The sequence below is a fragment of the Eleutherodactylus coqui genome, chromosome 3 (genome assembly GCF_035609145.1).
Source record: "Eleutherodactylus coqui strain aEleCoq1 chromosome 3, aEleCoq1.hap1, whole genome shotgun sequence".
In the NCBI taxonomy this organism is placed as follows: domain Eukaryota; kingdom Metazoa; phylum Chordata; class Amphibia; order Anura; family Eleutherodactylidae; genus Eleutherodactylus; species Eleutherodactylus coqui.
In genome coordinates, this window is record NC_089839.1 from 41,116,500 (window position 1) to 41,136,380 (window position 19,881).

Genomic DNA, 19,881 nt, shown 5'->3' on the forward strand with positions numbered 1-19,881 from the left:
ACAATCTGACAGAAGACCGATGTTCTACGGACATTACATTAGTCTGTAAAGTGTTATTTTATAAGGTACAGCCGTCACAGCTGATTTAGGATGGTTTGTGGCTGCAGACTGACAAGTATAGTTTCAACAAACTCATTTGCCTTCAATTCCTGCTTTCTCTAACAAACTAGGTCTCTGGGGGGAAAAAAAGGCTTCAATCTCTTCCATATATGATTTTGAACATCAGCTATATCTATTATAAACCTCCAATGACAAAGAAGTGTTGAAATCTGTCGGTCATTATTCTTTAGAAATTTACATTGATGAAAGAGATCCTAGCATATAATGTGGTACTCTGCAATTCATACATTCTTCTATATTCTATTATGTTCTTTGTTAAACATTGTTCTTTATCATGCAATCAACTTTTCCCAAACTTTTTGGACAATTCTATTTTTTCTCTTAAGTCTTAACTCTTTAACGCTATATAACGTAAGGACATAAACTTGCGTTCTGTGCATGGCACAGGCTCAGAAGCTGAGCCTGTCTCATCTTCAGCCAGAGCGCGTTGTGATTGACAGCGGGAATTAGTTAGAACTCCGATTCTTGCTGTTAAGTCACTTAATGCCATGATTAATGTTGATCATGGCATGTAAAGGGGTCACAGAGGGACTGCACTCCCTCTGTGACATCATCGACTTGCCGTGATGGCATCCGGTGTCAGCCATGGCATATGATTGCTGCTGTATTTCGCCGATAGTAAGACCTACCCCGATAATAAGCCCTAGCCAGATTTTTGGAAGGCAAGAGGCTTGAAATATAAGCCCTCTCCCGAAAATAAGCCCTAGCTTCACTAGATTTTAAAAAAAGACAGCACTGGAGACCAATTCGTTCAAACAACTGATAATGATCAATAGGCGTTACATGTAAATGGGGGCATCATGCAGTTTTTGCTTGAACAATGATTTTAAGGTGAACTTAAAATCCATCATTCAGCTAGGGAGAGATAAAGTATCTCTCAATAGACTGCACACTGTTATCTCCACTGGAGTTGACAGATAACATTGTAATCTGCAGGCAGTGGAGAAAAGAACATTGCAGCTGTTCGCACAGCTGGCCGTGTGATTAATCACACGCTGGGCTCTGTAAACAGCTCATGGAGGCCCTTTTACGTGCAAATGAAGGTGATAAAATTCATGCAAATATATTGCAAAATCTTGCAATCTTTCAGTCGTTTGAAAGATTATCTTTGCGTGTAAATGGGCCTTTACTGTTGACAGTGAGAACAGCCCACAGTAGTTATGCCAGTAAGTAGTTGACCATGCACAGATATCTCCCCATAATCATTTAATGGATCCCTTGTTCTGCTTGTGCAGTGAAACCCTGCATGCACTCTTGCACCATTCTCACCACACAGTCAGACATGTGCTATTCAGCTGTGCTTCTCTGGTTTGAGTAAAGCCTCTATAGAATAACTATTATGCGCAATCAACTAACCGCAAGTACAAAATAAGCATAGTGAATTGCTTTCACTGAAGAAGAGGATTGGAAAAAGTGTAGAGCACACACAGGATGTTCATGGGAAGTGCAGTATTTACAATATCAGTACGCATTATGTATCCTCCGCTACACGACCACCCAAATGATCTTCCTAAATGAGGGTGCCAAATTGGGATCGGAGAAGGCTAATAACATTGATGAGTGAACACTTAGTGCTCATAATCAACATCTGAGCAATTTGAAGACTTAAAAACAAAGTGCAAATTTGGCACAGTCCCTTTAAGTTTAGTAATAGGGGTAGATTCACCCAATACATTGTATTAAAGAGTTTTTTTGGCAAAACCTATTCACTCAGGGATAAAGTAGACATCCATGTATAAAACAGCATAGATGTACTTTAAATAACATCGCAAAGTACTTATCAGTGATGTGATTAGGCATATTGTCATGTTCAAATAGCTAGTCAGGGTAGAACTTCTGTCTAAGTAGCAGTTCTGCAACTCCATAAATTTTAAAGTGATAATTGCAATAGACACCCAAAATTGGCAGGTTGGGTTAGAGTTTCTGATTTCAGCTTGGAACACAGCTGTTATCTAAAGAGAAACTCACAAAAAAGCATTTCATTTCTCTGCAGTGCCACCACAGGTGAAATGGAGTATTGCATAGTTTTTTTTAATTCAGTAGGCAAACCATTTAATGTGCGGATGCATTGGCTCCTCTGGTTTTTCAATGTAGCCTTTATCCACTTTAATGCTGCTAATATATGAAGGTGCAGAATTGTAGTGTACTCTCTATCAAGCCAGAATTCATAGAATCATAGAATGGTAGAGTCGGAAGGGACCTCCAGGGTCATCAGGTCCAACTCCCTGCTCATAGTTCTGAGTTAATAATAGTATAATTTGAACTGCAGAACATTAAAGAAGTTGTGCCAAGATGCACAACTCCTTTGGGAATGCAAGGTTCACCCTCAGTTCCGTTCTTGGCACCCCTGGCAAACAGTGGCTGCCAGACTACCATTTTTCCTGCAGTGGCCATCTTGCCATCCTGGCACAACCTTCTTTGAAAAGCAAAAACCATCCAAAAGGAACTTCACTCTACATAATGACTTCGTATTTCAGTAGGCTATGCTCACTATAGAGATGAGTGAGCTTTTCAACACATTTGTTTCAGTCCAAATTAGTTCAAATGGAACTGGAAGTTCACAGAGACCCCTAAAACTAGTATTGAACACTGTTGAGGATTATGGTGGTTCTTCTGAGAAATTGGTTAGATCTGTTGCCTTGCTATGCTGGAGTCCTAGGTTCAAATCTGAAGACAAAAGATATATCATGGTGGCTCAGTTGTTAGCAGTCCTGCCTTGCAGTGCTGGGATCCTATGTTCAAATCAACATCTCCACAGGCTTTGTATGTTGTCACTTTCTTTGTGTGGTTTTCCTTTATTTGTGTTTTTTTCTTCTCCTCGGAAGAAGGAAAAAAGTGTGAATGCTCAGTGCTTAGCACTAACATAGTAACATAGTTCGTTAGGCCGAATGAAGACAATGTCCATCTAGTCCAGCCTGTCTATCCTCCTGTGTTGATCCAGAGGAAGGCAAAAAACCCCAAGAGCAGAAGCCAATTAGCCCTTTTGGGGAAAAAATTCCTTCCCGACTCCCTAATGGCAATCAGAATGTTCCCTGGATCAACCCCTAATAGTTCCTACCTGCCTGAAAACCTGGATTAACAATTAACCTAAGATTTATAACCTATAATGTCCTTCCTCTCCAGAAAGACATCAAGTCTCCTTTTAAACTCCTCTATGGATTTTGCCATCACCACATCCTCAGACAGAGAGTTCCACAGTCTAACTGCTCTTACAGTAAAGAACCCTTTTCTGTGTTGGTGATGAAACCTGCTTTCCTCTAATCGTAGCGGATGCCCTCTTGTTACCGTCATGGTCCTGGGTGTAAACAGATCATGGGAGAGATCCTTGTATTGTCCCCTCATGTACTTATACATAGTTATTTGGTCGCCCCTTAGCCGTCTTTTTTCTAGAGTAAATAATCCCAATTTGGATAGCCTCTCTGGGTATTCCAGTCCTCTCATTCCATGTATTAGTTTAGTTGCTCTTCTTTGAACCCCCTCCAATACCGTAACATCTTTCCTGAGCACCGATGACCAGAACTGTGCGCAGTAATCCATGTGAGGCCTGACAAGTGCCTTATATAGTGGAAGGATAATGTTCTCATTCTTCGCCCCTATACCTCTTTTAATACACCCCAAGACTTGCAGTGTTTGTAGACCTAGGGTCGAATCCGACCAAGGACAAAATCTGTATGGTGTTTTACAAAGACCCTGCAGATGTTCTTTGTGGTCAAGGTTGAACCCAAACTTATTCATTGAAGGACCACCATTCAATAGTAGGTTAAGGGGTTTTTATGAACTTCCGGTTTGGCTTAAATTAACCGCCTCATTTACTGGTTCGGTTCGCTCAACACTATTCACTATGCTAAAGCTTTTATTTAATAGCAAATATTTTCTCTTAGGCACCAAAATATTAAATCCGGAGTTTACTGCATTCATTTTTATATATCAGTGTGATCATAGTACTTGTTAATACTGTAGAATTGGCCTATATTTCGGAGGTGGAACACTCATTACATGAACGTAGATATTAATACACTGAACTCACCTTAAGATGTTTCATCTTCAAAGTATCAACACTTACTGTTGTGATTGCCTATGACTTATTATCTTCTAGTTACTCCCTTAATTAGGTAGTGTAAAGACAATGTAGGAACGGCGTGTCATTAAATGAAATAAGCTCCTAAGCAGCGAGCAGCCGCCAAATGTATTCCTTACTGATGAAGCCCGTGAAAAGCTCATGGAATGCTTGAATATTTATAACAGAACTTTGAATGTGCAGATTTCAAGATGATACTGTATATTTCATGGAGACACTGTTGATGAGATAAAAAAGGCTAAGAAATTGCCTTTGTAATATGAAGGTTCTGGCTGAATTACCTTCGGAGTGATGACTTGTTTTCAAAATCAAGGTCTATTTGTCTTTCTTTAGAGTCTCGTAGTAATAGAAAATAGGAAATTATTTTACCGGTTAGGAAAAATCGGCACAAAAATATAAAATAAAATTTTTAAAAAATGATAAAAAAAAAAAAATTAAATATATATTTAAATATATATATTTAAATATATATATATATACATAATTAAAAAAAAAAAAAAAAAAAATATATATATATATATATATATATATATAAATATATGTGTGTGTGTATATATATATATACATATATATATATATATATATATACACATATATGTATATATATATATATATATATATATATATATATATATATATATATATATATATATATGTGTGTATATATTTGTCCTATGTAAAATGATGTCACCCTAGTAGTGTCAATCATCACATTGAAGGAAAGTACATGCTACAATGTTACCATGGTATATTAAATCTAGCATGTATAACTAGCAAATTATTTCCTTTTTCCGTGCGCTAATTAAATTGGATGTGACATTAGCCTGAAGAGACCAGAATCAGGTTTGAGGAACTCAGATTTCACGCATTTGATGCCAGTGCAAATCTGCATTAAAATATTTGAACTGTGTGGTGAAGGTGATACTGACATGTTGATGTAAACCCTATTGATTGATATAACTAGATTCCTACTGCACCATATGGACTATTACGGTAATAAAAACCTAACCTGTGGCTACATTCACCATTTTCATTCTCAAATCCTAATTGCGAGTCTAATTAGCATTGATTGTGTGACCCTTAGGCAATGGGAGGCATTCATTTTTTTCATTGTTAACGTTAATATTATTTAGAAAGTTCTTGTATTTAGTTTTATGTCATTTATGTACACCAGTATTTTATATGGTACTTGGGTGGCTCTCTTAATAGATTTTGCATTGGAGCCTAGTAGCTTCAAGTTATGACTTTGAGGGTAAGTCATAAAATATAAAGTGAAATTTTGGGGGGAGAGCCAACAAAAATTGCATTAAAAATGGTCTCCTAGGGGGGGGGGGGGTGGTCCTCTCAAAGAACATAGCCACTATATGTAGTATATGATGGAATTGAAAATCTTGCGCAGAAAATCTGGTCTAGTTTGGAGTTTGCCACTCTGCAATCTCTGCAGTCCCATTGAATGTGAATGGAGAGTCAGCGTGTTTTATTCAGTCTCCTCCTCACTTCCGGGGATGGATGAGGGACATTGGACCTCTGTTCTCTAGATTAGTAGGGGTTTGAGCAACAAGACCCTCACTTATCTGCAAGTTATACCCTATCCTTTGGATCGGGAAAAACTTGTAATCTTTGTACCACCCATTTAATAGCTATTTGTCATATTTACTATTGTTTTAGACCTTATGCACAAAACTGAGCCTTGTGTGATGAGGCTTCAAGGTGATACCTAGTTGAAGGCACTTTATGGGCAGCCATATGCACCATATTACATAGAACAACTTTAGTCTGAGAGATTAGCTCAAAAATGCAACTTCCGATGTATCAGATGGCATGATTCATATACAGTAGAATCTAACAGATAAAAAACCTCTGTGTATTTCTATATGAAATCATAGGCCCATAGAGGTACAGTAAGGCACTCTACAGGCAACATATTATGGCTCTGTATGACCCAATGGCTGCCAGGAGTTGGGATGTGGTGATATGCATGATACATTGATTTGTACAAGATAATTCAGCATGTGTTATCAATGCCAACAATATTTTATGAAATTATGGATAAGTCAACTTAACTACCCAAACAGGTAATTCGACCACTGTTGGCACACAACATACTGCTATCACGCAATCTGACCTCAAAACTCTAATCATAACTGCTTGTTGTCGAATTATATGTGTGACGTCATGTACTCTACAAGTCAACATAGTTAGATAAACTATAAGTTGGCATAAAACATATTGAAAGCATTAAAATTCAAAATGGCTGCTTTTTTTTTGATAACCTCAACTCTACTCCGATGTACAATGAATGTATAACTCATCTACATAATGATAAACCCATTTAGCAAACTTTATATACTTACAACCCCAGCAGCCTCATGATCTATCACCTTCTCTTCCCATAATGAATGTTTGGTTAAAGATCTGCTGATGTTTTACCGGTAAGTTACTTGCATTTTCCCCCAGGCTACATAGAATTAACTATGAATAAAGTATATGTTCATAAAGAGCTAATTATTTTTGTCTTAAATATCAAATCTATTTGCATAATGCTTTCTTCCATCTTTTAGAGGCTACAGATGTGTTTTTATGCTCAACATATTGCAGGCATCCTTTTAATCCCGGCATCATATTTTTGAGCATAATAAAATGTGAAAGTTCTTTCATAAATCTCATTTTCTTGCAGAGTTCGGATGACCTCTTGGTTGCCTCTGCTGAATGTCCAAGCGAGGATGATGAGGACATTGATCCGTGTGAGCCAAGCTCAGGTGGGTTAGGTTAGTCAACTTTTTTATTCTTTTCTTTATTCTGCTTTCTATGCTTGTTAGCATGCAGACATACTGTGACAAAAATTTCCAAAAACTGGATTCCGTAATTGGAAAGAGAAAATAATTGGAACGAAATTGCTAATATGTATAGATCTATTTGGTGGCCAGTGCATTGGAGGTTGTCTTTCCAATAGGTTGGGACTTCCACCTTTTAGACATTTATGGCATATATTGTAGATACTGTATGCACCATGAATGTCATTGGTGGGAATAGAGATTCACAATAAGGGATACATCTACTCACCGGGTATGTGGTGCCAGATGATGCCACACCAATATCCATGCAAACTTAACGTGCAGTCTTTTCCTGGCAGGGATAAATAGATGGAATTACCATGGATCCACGGTAAATTCCATGGGTAGTCAATTCCAAAGCAGAACAGGTCATATTCTAATAGAGGAAATCATCTAAAGAAATGGGTAGGCGCTTAGTTGGAATACTTGCTATAATATTCTAATGCCAAATGGTCATGAAAGAAGATATTTACTTATGGATGTGTGGGAAGAGTAACATCCAACTTCTCTGATCCCCTGTGGAGTAACATAGCCTTGAAGATAGACTTGTGCATCCACAGATAAGTATTAGTCAAAGTTTTGATCCAAACGAAAATGTGGGTAAACATTCCACGCAATTTGGAGATGAAGAAAACATTCCACTTCTTCAGGACAACCTACTTTCAGCTTGATCCAAGCAAGCAATCCATGAAAGGAACTTCCATGGAAGGGAACCAAAATGACCACTTATGGCACACTTGATGGGAATTCCTCTTTAAGAACAATACAATATGGGTTGGTTGCATCTTGTATGATTTTAAAGAAGTTTGCCACTTCATCAGTTATCCATGTCAATGTGTGTAAAACATGTATATGTGACACTTCCTAATATATCTTGTTGCTATTTCAATTTCTTTCTTATTGAAGCCATGCCTTCTATGCACAGCCAGACCTCTTCCAGACAGTACTCCTAGCCATAAAATGGCTGCAGATGGAGGTTCATGTGACCAACAGATGATCATGCTTTCTCCATTGATACACAGTGCACTTGGGTCATGATGTTCAGGTCCAGATGGACAGTGCACTGTGGATCGATGGAGGAGGTATGATGACCTGTTGGTCACACACCCCTTTACTACTCATGCTCCACCTTGTCCTACTATTTTAGGCCAGATTGTTTACAGGGCACCATTTTAGATTTTGCAACATATGTTTTTCAAGATTACATAGATGGTTAAAAATGTTGAATTTGTTTTGAGTAAAATGCTGTAAAATTTAGGTTCTTAATAGATATTTTTAAGAAGCAAACCAGGAAACACTGATACACCATAATATTATGCCTAATAGAGGACCTGATGGGTCATGCATGGCACAGAGATTCTCTTTTTGGTGTTCATTACATTCCTTGGCACACCACTGCAATGGATTTTGTCCAGAATGTTCCTTTAAGTGCTTTCCAGGGCTACTGATATCCTATCCTCAGGACAGGTCATCCATAATCGCTTGACAGGGGTCCACCACTCAGGATTCCCCCAATCAGCTCTTTGAAGAGGCCACAGATCTCGGATAAGACACCATGTTTGTCAATCATACGGTCTTAGAGCAGCTCAGACCCAATTTAAAGTGAATGGGATTATGTTACACTACCAGATACAGTCATTATACAATGCACAGCGCCGTACCTGGTATAGAGTGAAGTGACAATATGCTCACCCCGAGGGCAGCTGTCTCATTTAATCAGCTGATCAACAGAAATCATAAGCAGCAGACCATTGCCAATCAACTATTAATGACCTATCTGAGGATAGCCATCAGTAGTTTACTCCTAGGAAACCCCTTTAAATGTCTGCTGTCCATGTACCCTGTAAAAAACCTGCCCTGTGATGGGGGATTGTTTCTCCTGACCGGAGGGGAAGAGAGTGGGGTTTTTAGTAGGGGTGGACCCTAATGCCATACTATTCATTTCTGTTAGGCTGAATGGGAACGAACGAAGTGTCTTTAGGCTCCAGAACCTTCCCCCTTCCTCCTCCAGTCTACAGATACTTTCCCTTGTCCTAAGTCAAGTTTCTCACCAGCTGCACGAAAGGCAGCCATTTTGAATTTCTGGACAACCCCTTTACACGAGGAACATGCATAATTTTATTTTCAAATTGGCATTACCCAATGAATCACTAATTTATGCATCACGAGATACATCATAAAGAATGAACAATGCCAGTCCAGCATATACATTTCATAATCCCTCTAGCAATCTGCAAATTTATATCTCTGTTATGTTTTATTAACAGGGGTATAAAGGAAACTATTAAAAGTGCCATAAAAAGTTACAAATAGACAAATGATTTCTGGAGAATGCTATTAGATGAAGGAAAAAATAAAACTAAATGAAAGGAGAGGTCATAAAATGTTATAGCTCGCCAGAATCTTAAAAATCAAGTAGGCGAGGCAGTTTTGATCATAAATCTTATTAAATGTTCCTGGTTCTTGCAGTAGATTGCATTGCGCCTGCAGGATGCGTGCACTGATCTCTGATTTCGAAAGTGCTTAAGCATCAACTTCAATTAAATGGTGGGTAATCAATTACAACAATCAAATGTGATTATCATAATACATTTATTCCAATACTTACCCTCTGGTGGAGAACAATGTCTAGGATCAGAGCGCTTTTTCTTCAGAATAAATAAGCAGATGCGATCAATGTGCGTGCAAAATACCCATTTTGTGTATTTATCTAACCAAGAGCGAATGTTAAGTATGTTTATAGGATTTACCCGCTGTGGAAAATCAAGGCATAATTAATAGGAATACATGATTGCAGAGGTATAGCCTGAAGCTCCTGGGCGCTGAGCAGATCCCCGCTCTCCAACTTTATATATATTTTTTTACTACTCGTCTCTTTCGCAGCAGAAATAAATAAATTAAATAAAGCTTGTATAGGGCCAACTTAGTCTGCAGCTCTTTAAGGTAATTTAATGCCCCCCAAGCCGGGTACTCATTTTACAGACCTGAGAAGGATGAGTCAACCTTGAACCAACTACCTGAACCATGGGGGTATTGAACTTGAGGTTGTGAGTGAGAGCTGAAATCTGCATTTCTGCTGCCTCAGCACTCCGCACCACACAAGGCTCTAGAGATAGAGCTACTGGGGCACTTCAGGCACTTGTTCCAGATGTAAATTTAGTGGCTGCACCTTAAAGGGGTTGTCCCGCGAAAGCAAGTGGGGTTATATACTTCTGTATGGCCATATTAATGCACTTTGTAATGTACATTGTGCATTAATTATGAGCCATACAGAAGTTATTCACTTACCTGTTCCGTTGCTAGCGTCCTCGTCTCCATGGAGCCGTCTAATTTCAGCGTCTAATCGCCCGATTAGACGCGCTTGCGCAGTCCGGTCTTCTCCCTTCTGAATGGGGCCGCTCGTGCCGGAGAGCTGCTCCTCGTAGCTCCTCCCCGTCACGTGTGCCGATTCCAGCCAATCAGGAGGCTGGAATCGGCAATGGAACGCACAGAGCCCACGGTGCACCATGGGAGAAGACCTGCGGTCCACCGTGGGTGAAGATCCCGGCGGCCATCTTCACAAGGTAAGTAAGAAGTCACCGGAGCGCGGGGATTCGGGTAAGTACTATCCGTTTTTTTTTTTAAACCCTGCATCGGGTTTGTCTCGCGCCAAACGGGGGGGGGGGGGGGCTATTGAAAAAAAAAAAACCCGTTTCGGCGCGGGACAACCCCTTTAAATAACTACATAGCTGAAAATGTGCGCAGTGATATCACTGCAAAGAAGTAATTGCATGCAGTATACCGAACATGCATACTGCACACAAGGCCATATTTACAGTTCATGTTGCCCTAGGCACTTAGGCTCTTTAAAGGCCTGGAACCGGATAACACCCCCTTATGATGACTGGATAGCACCATCGTACCGTGACTGTTAAAGGCCCACTTACCCGTAATGATCACTCAAAATTCATTCAAGTAAATTAATTTGAGTGAGTGATATTTGTGCGTGTAAATGCAAAATAAAAATCTCACTATTTGTCCATAAGTCGTTATCGCTGACTTTCGGTCAACATAAAAATTATCGCTGGCTTTTCGTTCCATGTAAAACACTTCCCGCACATCACATAGAAGGTGAAGCGTTGAGCAAGAAGCTCATGATGTAGCAGCGAAGTCTGTCAGTCTAAACACTCTGCGCGTAACAACTGTTACGGTGACGTCAGCACTCGTGTAGTCATTTAGCCAAGTGTCGTCCCATGTAAAAGGGTCATTGACGATTAAGTAATTTCACCACTCTGGGACTTGATAACATCACTCACTGTGCAATGACAAAGTAATATCACCACACTGGGTGAATAAAAAAATACCTACAAGAATACCAAAATGATCGCCATACTGCAAGAGAAGATTACCGCTGAGACTGACTACAGTGATCACATAGTGGTCCGAAACCACCCTGGTGGTCTGTAGAGTATGACCACACTGCAGACTGATCAGATACAGTCAATACAGAATACATGACTGAGATAAGTGACTCTTAGGTGACGTTCTCTGCTGTTTGCTTTTCCCATATTTTTCATTTGTTCTAGACTGCTGTAATTACTTCTTTCAGTTGGGATTCCCACCTCCGGAGTGTCTGACACAAGAACATCTTTAGCTCCATGCTTTCCCAGCACATCTGCACCTTCTTCACAAACTCTCTATACTTTTGCTCCCTTTACTTGTTCCATCCTGAAGGTCCATATTCAAGATTTGAAACCCTCTGCCCTGAGGGGTTTGTAGTGGCTCGTGCCTCTCACCCATGAGAGGATTTGGCACCACCCAAGGGGTTGTAATTTGTAGCTTGTGCCAATATCTTCCCCTTTACAATTGTGCCATGTCACCTGTACCTTCTTCCTACCAAGATCATGCTGTGTAGTCTATGTCATCTACTGCAAGGTTTTCCCATAGTGTTTTACTCATTTTGCAGACTTAAGAGAGCCAGCAGAGACCGTGGTTGCGTATGGCACTGCGCATGCCCATGTGTATCACACACACATAGTCATGTGCAATGTGACTTTTTTTTTAAATTCCCCGCTCTGCTATGAAATTGCTGCTCATACGCAATGTATCGAGTATGGAAAGTGTATCATAGGCAGCCTATACAAGTGTATATGGCTCATGCTGCATGGTAGGCAGAGAAATAGAGCATGCTGCGATTTATTCCTCTTGTGTATCGATATGCAGTGTCCACACACTGCTGTGCATGGATCAGTGAATGTCCATTGACTTTCATTGACTCCATTCACAACGTATCACACGTCTGTGCAACGCACACGTAATACGCGGTGTCGTGGACATGAGCCCTTATATGTTATAGTCACTGATTACTTCAGAGTCGCCAGTTATAAAAAAAATAGAAAAATCTTGTTAATTGTATAGAACCAACTTATTTTGCAGCGCTTTCAGGTAATTTATTTATTACTCCAACCAAGCTGGGTACCCATTTTACTGACAGAAAGATAAGTCAAACTTGAGCCAGCTACCTGAACCATGCAGGGATGGAGCTCACAACCTTCAGGTCGTGAGCGAGAGCTTAGGACTGCATTTCTGCTGCCTTACAACTCTACACCACATGGGACATAGTGAGCCAGGGATTTATTGCGCTTGCCAGACTTAGTGCCAGAAAGGAATTTTTGCCCGAAAATTAACACAATTTTCTTCTACTTCTTGGGGTTTTTTTGCATTCAGCTGGATCAACATTGCAGGATAATAGGCTGAACTGGATGGACACAAGTCTTTTTTCAGCCTTACAACATGTGAATAATGAATGAGATGATTAAATTATAAAATACGTTATGGACACACATACACTTTTTTGAAGGTCATTACTAGAAATACATACAAAAATAATAAAAAATTTAAAGCTAAAAGTAAAAACACATCTATTGTTCGTTATCATTCGGAGCAATGATAACACTTTAATTGGGCCTTTTCCCCCTATGGGATCCATTTGTAGGTATTCAGGAAAACGTACTAAATTATGTATGGAAGAAATGCTTAGAAATCCTCTCAGTATAATATTTGTGCCCTTAAGTAGATCATTATGTTGCTGTGCACTCTAATATCAGATTGTGCTGCACATACTGTACAACGTGTAGTAAAATGCCTTATTCATGAGTTGTAATTACAGTATATTTAGGTTAAAGGCACGTTCAGGGTATATTTTTAGGCAGATGTAATATATCTACGGTAATTCATTCATTGGCTCTATCGCTGTGGACTGAGGAGTGTTGAAAAGATAGAAACAAAGTACAATAATTAATGGTATCCTTCAATTGATCAATATGATTGAATAGATTACATTTAGAGATAAGCGAGCCTACTCGGCCACGCCCCTTTTTCGCCCGAGCACCGCGATTTTCGAGTACTTCCGTACTCGGGCGAAAAGATTCGGGGGGCGCCGTGGGTGAGTGGGGGGTTGCAGCGGGGAGTGGGGGGGAGAGGGAGAGAGAGAGGGCTCCCCCCTGTTCCCCGCTGCTACCCCCCGTGTCGCCATGCCTCCCCCCACCTCCCGGCGCCCCCCGAATCTTTTCACCCGAGTACTGAAGTACTCGAAAATCGCGGTGTTCGATCGAGTAAATACTCGAAATGAGTAGATTCGCTCATCTCTAATTACATTATATATACATTATGTGGCACCAATCAGAGTATAATACTGAACCCAATTCTAAAATTAAAGCAGGTGCACTCATGTTATCCAGTATGCACAACCCCTTTGAGGATGCTCATGGTGGTCAGCTATTCGGCTGAAGTTGACCTATTTCACCCATGGCAACATCTCATTTTGCCCACTGAAATGATGACCAGACTGATATTTTCTCACATCTGTCTAATCCTGTCGAGGAAACGTAGAACAGAATCAGAAACTGTGGACAGGGACAGGCTGAATGACATTTAGAACCGAGAGTTTATGAGTTGTTAGATGTTTGAACCAAAACAATTAACTGTAGTAGAAAAAGAGGAATGAATATACTAGTATCTTTCCTTGATCTGCCCTGATTGGAACTGCCAATAAAGTGGAGCACCCACCCCGAAAAAGGCGACCCCACATTTGGAACTTAAACTGATTCCCTATATGTTCCTAGATGTAATATAGAGGAGGAAGAATATATGAGGACAGAGCAGAATAGAACAGACAAATTAAGAAGCTGAGAACAGAAGTCAAGAGTGAGAAAAGCCAATACCGAAGAACGAAATTGACAACGTCCAAAGTCTGAAAAAGGAAGACACAAAAAGAACACCTAGAAGGACAAAAGTATAGCACAGAAAATGACTGATCAGGACCAGTATACAAATGTATTAGGCTGGCCTCATATGACCGTGTGTGCTGTCTGTAAATCACTCACGCGGGCATGCAGCAAGTAAGGCAATGACATGCGTACTTGCTGTGTACCGCCAATCCGCATTTGGTGTGTATGTGCGCGTAATATATGCCAAGATAGACCATGCTGCAATTTTTTTTTCTGTGTAAGTAATACCTGCTAGATTAAATGCAGGTGTGGGTGGCCCAGTAGTAATCAATGGGCTATTGGCATTGTGTGTCGCGCACAATGCACAATAACAATACGCCTGTGTGAAAGCGGCTTTACTGGCAACTTTTGCAAAGAGGAACCAGAATAAATACCTTAGGTAATTCACTGATAGACTGGCTGGGCTGTCTATTGTCTCAGTCATCCTTTAAGCCCTACAACAGAAGTTTTTCTCTCACTGTGCATGCACTAGCAAGCACACTGCATGGTCCAACATTGACGTCATGATGGCACACCAGATCTGCGCATGCAGCTTCTCTGCATCGGCAACTGCACAGCCTGTGGCACTGTGACCCATCTCCCCGCCAGAGGCAGGAAAAATATAGTATAACAGGACAGCCAGCTCCATAAATGGCTGTCCAACAACAGCAGGATAGCAGAAGGTCAACCAGGTCTGAAGCTACTATTACTGAGGGTCTCTCCATTGTGGGACATAGAGGGGGTCTCAATTGGTAGACCATGCTCTATTATATTCATATGCCCTAATAGCGCTTATAAACAGCGGATGCCATCTTGGCCCAACTCCTTTAAAAAAAGATACTTAGAAAGTGTCAGAACTGCTATGTGTTAACATGGTTGTTCAAAGTCTACTTTTTTTTCCCAGAAACAGCACCACATCTGTCCATAGGTTATGTCTGGTATTGCAGATCTTTTCCATTTAAACGAATATGTTAATACAACAAACAGTTTATGAATATAAGTAGGAGAAAAAGCCTTTTTTTCCAATCATGGAGAACACATTAAACTATTGTTGGAGAATTCTGCTCCAGATAGCGGTATAATAGTCACCAGAGTAAACAGAGTGGGGGAGTTCTCATTTACGTGAATGCAATTTGCATGTTCACTCCTTATTTGCCACGACTTTCTGTAGGCGTCTCAATTTCTTCCCCCAGACCATTAACATACAAATGAAGCTGAGCTGATGTTTTTTTTGTTACAGTTGAGTTTGTGATTTGACACAATATTGATGTGCTGTTTGTTACTGGATGCATCATCAGTGATTCAAACTACTAAATGAGCTTAAAGAGGTTGAGAGTTAAAAAAAATGTCAGAAAGCTGATAAAAGTATAAAAGACTGAAAAAAAAATAATAAACAGTACTCACTTTTTAAATCTCCTGCTAGTCCAACACTGCCGCTCTGGCCCCAACCACTCCGGTCATATGACTGGTGAATCCAATCACTAGCCTAAGTGGTCATGTGCGCGTAGATCACATGTGATGCCACAGCAGCTTTTGGGACCAGAGTGGTGGGGGCCAGAGTGAAGGACATTTAAAAGGCTCTTCCATGACTAAACTATTGATGAGCTGTCCTCATTCACAACGCCGATTTTGCGCTCCGTGTTACGTGCCTACTTTTTAAGCACATTAATAGGGAGAGCTGAAACCCTAGTATTTACGTGGAAAAAAATGTATATCCTACTTTAGCCAGATTGAAATAGCCCATTAAAGTAAATGAGATTGCGTAAATACGCAGTGAGGCCTTTTTCACATGGGCGCTGTGACTTTCGGCCGGCCGCATTGTGGCCGAAATCGCATGAACGAGAAGCAGCCGCGACCAAGTTGTGGCTGCATCTCCCGTTTTCTCACCCATTCAGACGGCCGAGCTGCGGTGTATATACGCTGTAGCCCGGAATACCGTCAGCCGGGGGGAAGAAAGTTCAGCTCTGCTAAACTCCCTCCCCCTCTCTGCCACTTGCCGGCAAAGGGAGGGAGCAGGAGCTTAGCAGAGCTAGTGTACTAAACTCCTTCCCTCTCTGTGCCCCTTTCCGGCTGCTGGCAAGTGTATGGGGCAGGACGGGGAAGGAGCTTTGCAGAGCTAGTCGTGCTAATCTACCTCCTCCCTTACCAACCTATGGGAGCTGCTGGCAAAGAGAGGGGGAGGGACTGTAGCAGTGTGAGCCCCTGCTAAACTCCCTCCCCCTTCCCTTTTCTGACAGCTCTCAAAGACTTCCATAGGAGTCTATGGGAACAGCCAGCATATTCTCACAAAAAATAGGACAAGTCCTATCTTTTTCAATGTTGCATTGAAGTGGCCGTCCAGAATGCACACCATATGTGGTAAAATCACCCATCTGAACAAATGCATTGGAATCCAATGCTTCAGATGGTCACGATTTTCGGACGGCGTTTTATCGCGGTAAAATAGCTCATGTGAAAGAGGCCTGAATACACATGATATATGTGTATTCTATGTGTATTTATGCAGGAAATCAGTGGGGACTTCTTGATCTAAAAAAAAAAAAAATCTTTGCGTGTGATATATACAATACATGTGAGCGCAAAATCTACCCTTTCCCCTGCAATAAGCATTGAATGTGTGCAGTTTCAGTCCATGAAAGCGAGTATTTCACGGACCGAAACTGAATACGCCCATGAGCCATCTGTAGTTGATTAATGGTCATTCGCTGCTTTGGATGCCTGCTGATCAGCTGATGGAACATGCCATGGTGCCGCGGTGAGCACTGTGGTTTCTCCTCAGACTTGTGACATCACATTAATTGGTCAAATGGTCAGAAAGCAACTCAGTCCCATTCAAGTGAATGGGACTGAGTTGCAATATCAGGCATAGTTGCCATACAATGTTTTCACTGTGTCTGGCATGGACTGAAGTGACAGTAGCTCTCATCATAGTACCGCTGTCACTTCAATCAGTTGATCAGATGACCTATCCTGGAAAACCCCTATAAAAAACTAGTAACAACGGTTAGTTTTTTTTCTACAGTTACCTGGCGTCTGTAAAATCTGCAATACCAGGCATAACCTACGGACAAAATTATCATTATTTTTGGAAGAAAGCAGCATTTTTATTTTTTTTCTAAAACCCCTTTAATACAATCTATATATTTATTTTATAACTTTATTGGCAGCTTCAGTCTGTATAACATCATCTAACAATACTAAATCACGATCCATGTGATTAAATCCAAGCCAGATTTCCTGAAATATCAAAGTGCATATCCTTTACAGATGTAGCAAACTTTATCGCTCCCACTGGTGTATTGTGAAATGACTTGCTTAATGCTCCAGTAGGTGAAAGCTGCATTAACAATGCATTAGGTCGCTTTGAAAAGCAGACTGTTCTATTACGCTTTTTTTTCTCGAATGCTGTAATGTGCCAATGGGTGCAATAACACTTTCCACATCTGTAAGATTACAATAAATAAGTGATGCAAGACAAGGAGGGGAAGGGTCTAGCCTAAACTTTTCCCTACCGGCTGTATTGTAGCGCGCTGCAGATCCGTAGCAGCGGTATTAAGTATACCGCTAGTTTTAATTACATATTCACCTTAGAAAACTCTGCTGAGATATGTTTGATGTCTGACAATGCTTTTCCTCTTGCATTTCAATTATACAGATGCAGCAAGCACAGCTGCTATCTATGCCGGCAGCCACCTGCTAGGAGACAGTGACAGGCAATGTGTGGCTACAGAATCCTATTGTCAGTCATCGAACATCACACGTGAAGGGCTCTGTGATGTTCTCTAGATGACAGTGTAGCCATGAAAAATAACATTAATAACAATAATAGGATTATTCTAATTATTAGCATACAAAGGACTATGGTGATGGCTGCACTAGACTAGAGGTATACGAAACAAGAGGATACCGATGTGCACCATAAGTGAAGGCTATGATGAATGCCACTGTAATGGAATAAAGAGCTCACCATTGTATAAAAAAAACTCAACTCATGACCTGAAGGTTGTGGGTTCAATCCCTGCTTGGTTCAGGTAGCCGACTCAAGGTTGATTCGGTCTTCTAAAATCTGTAAAATGAGTACCTAGCTTGCTGAGAGTTAAAAGATGACTGGGAAAGGCAATGATAAACCACCCTGTAAAACAGTCTAAGTAAATGTCATGATGTGATGTCACCCTAGGAGTCAGTCATGACTTAGTGCTTGCATCAGGGGACTTTACCTTACCTTCAAGGCATACTATTAGGTCAATACAGATTGTGAGCCCTGATGAGGAACATGGACCAATGTAAGTGATGAAAATCTATCTACAGTTGTGATAGACCATTTTAACCATAAGGCATTGACAGTGCCACCACCTTCAACTGTATCCATATCCTCAGGATGCAAATATAGTTGAGAAGTATTGAGGAAAATAAAAAATCATAAGACTATATAATTATACTTACCTCTTGCATGCCTCCACCGCTTTGGTCACCACAGTCTCTTCTTATGTCTTCCAGATTCAGCGGTCATGAGCCTGTCTAAGCTTGTGGCCGCTACAGCCAACCTCAAGTCTCAGCACTTGTTGGGGCTGGTGATTGGCCACAGCAGTCATGAGCTTAGAAGGCCTCATGGTTGCTAGAACAGGAAACATATACCTATATTACCCTCAAGTTCTGCACTGTGGAGCAATTCCAGCAACCTCATTGGTTCTGATTCACAATTCCAGCAACTTGATTGGTTGTTTGGCTTGTCTGATTCAACCTGATTGGTTGCTAGTGCCGAACTTGAGGGTAAAATAGATATATGCAAACAGGAAGAGACCATGGAGATGCTGCATTAAGAAGTGCAGCCTGTTAGGTTAGGTGAGCATTAGTGTTTATTTTATTTTTTCCCCCACAGAAACGTTTGGGAATGTAGTCAGTGGGGCGATGGGGGGGGGGGGGGGGGGATTCATTTCAATACTCATAAACTTGGTCCACTTGAATATTAAACAGGCCCTGGTGCTATTAAAGTTAGTTAAATAATAGAAAAAGAGGCCAAGATATACAGGCCCAGGGTATGCTAAAATGGCGCTTTATTTTAAAATACTTCACTAAATCTATTGATTAGCCAGAGTGGAGGGTAGCTGCTAACCAAAGAGTAGCTCTCTCTATGGAGGACCGAGCGTATCACTGCATTACACAGGTAGACCCTTCGTTTGAGTGGGCACAGTGTAATGGTTAATTTTCCCTGCTGAGGCACTGCAGGAAAATTGAATGCTTGCAGCAGGATTCACCTATAAGTTACAGCTGGTTTCTGGGGGACACAGCATAAGGATAACTTGTAATTAGATATTTAATTGGTGGATTTCAAAAACAAAGGAATTGTACAACCCAGACAACCTATTTAAAAGGTGATACCCTGTGCCATTAATTGTAGCATATTCTCAGAGAAATGGCTGTAAGGTCTCACTCACACAGGTGATACCGCATCGCCGCGAGAAAATCACAGCGATATCGCATCACTGGTCCGTGCGATATTGCTGCGTCTTCTCACGGCAATACCACGATTTTGTAGCACTACAAAGTCGCGCGATGTTGTAGCACATGCAAGGATTTTTGGGGGTGGGGCTTGAAATATAAG

General features: G+C 40.7%; 1 protein-coding gene across 5 annotated transcripts in view; it reads left to right on the forward strand.

The window, feature by feature from the left end:
* Positions 1–19,881, forward strand: part of NRXN1 (neurexin 1) — a 1,562,703-nt gene that overhangs the window by 1,527,641 nt on the left and 15,181 nt on the right. For 3 of the 5 annotated variants that reach the window (XM_066595516.1, XM_066595520.1, XM_066595518.1), the window contains one exon: positions 6,876–6,957. In XM_066595516.1, the coding sequence (XP_066451613.1) occupies positions 6,876–6,957 (82 nt within the window). Of the gene's footprint in view, positions 1–6,875; positions 6,967–19,881 lie in introns of all 5 variants that reach the window. The other 2 variants (XM_066595519.1, XM_066595517.1) reach the window with 1 other exon arrangement.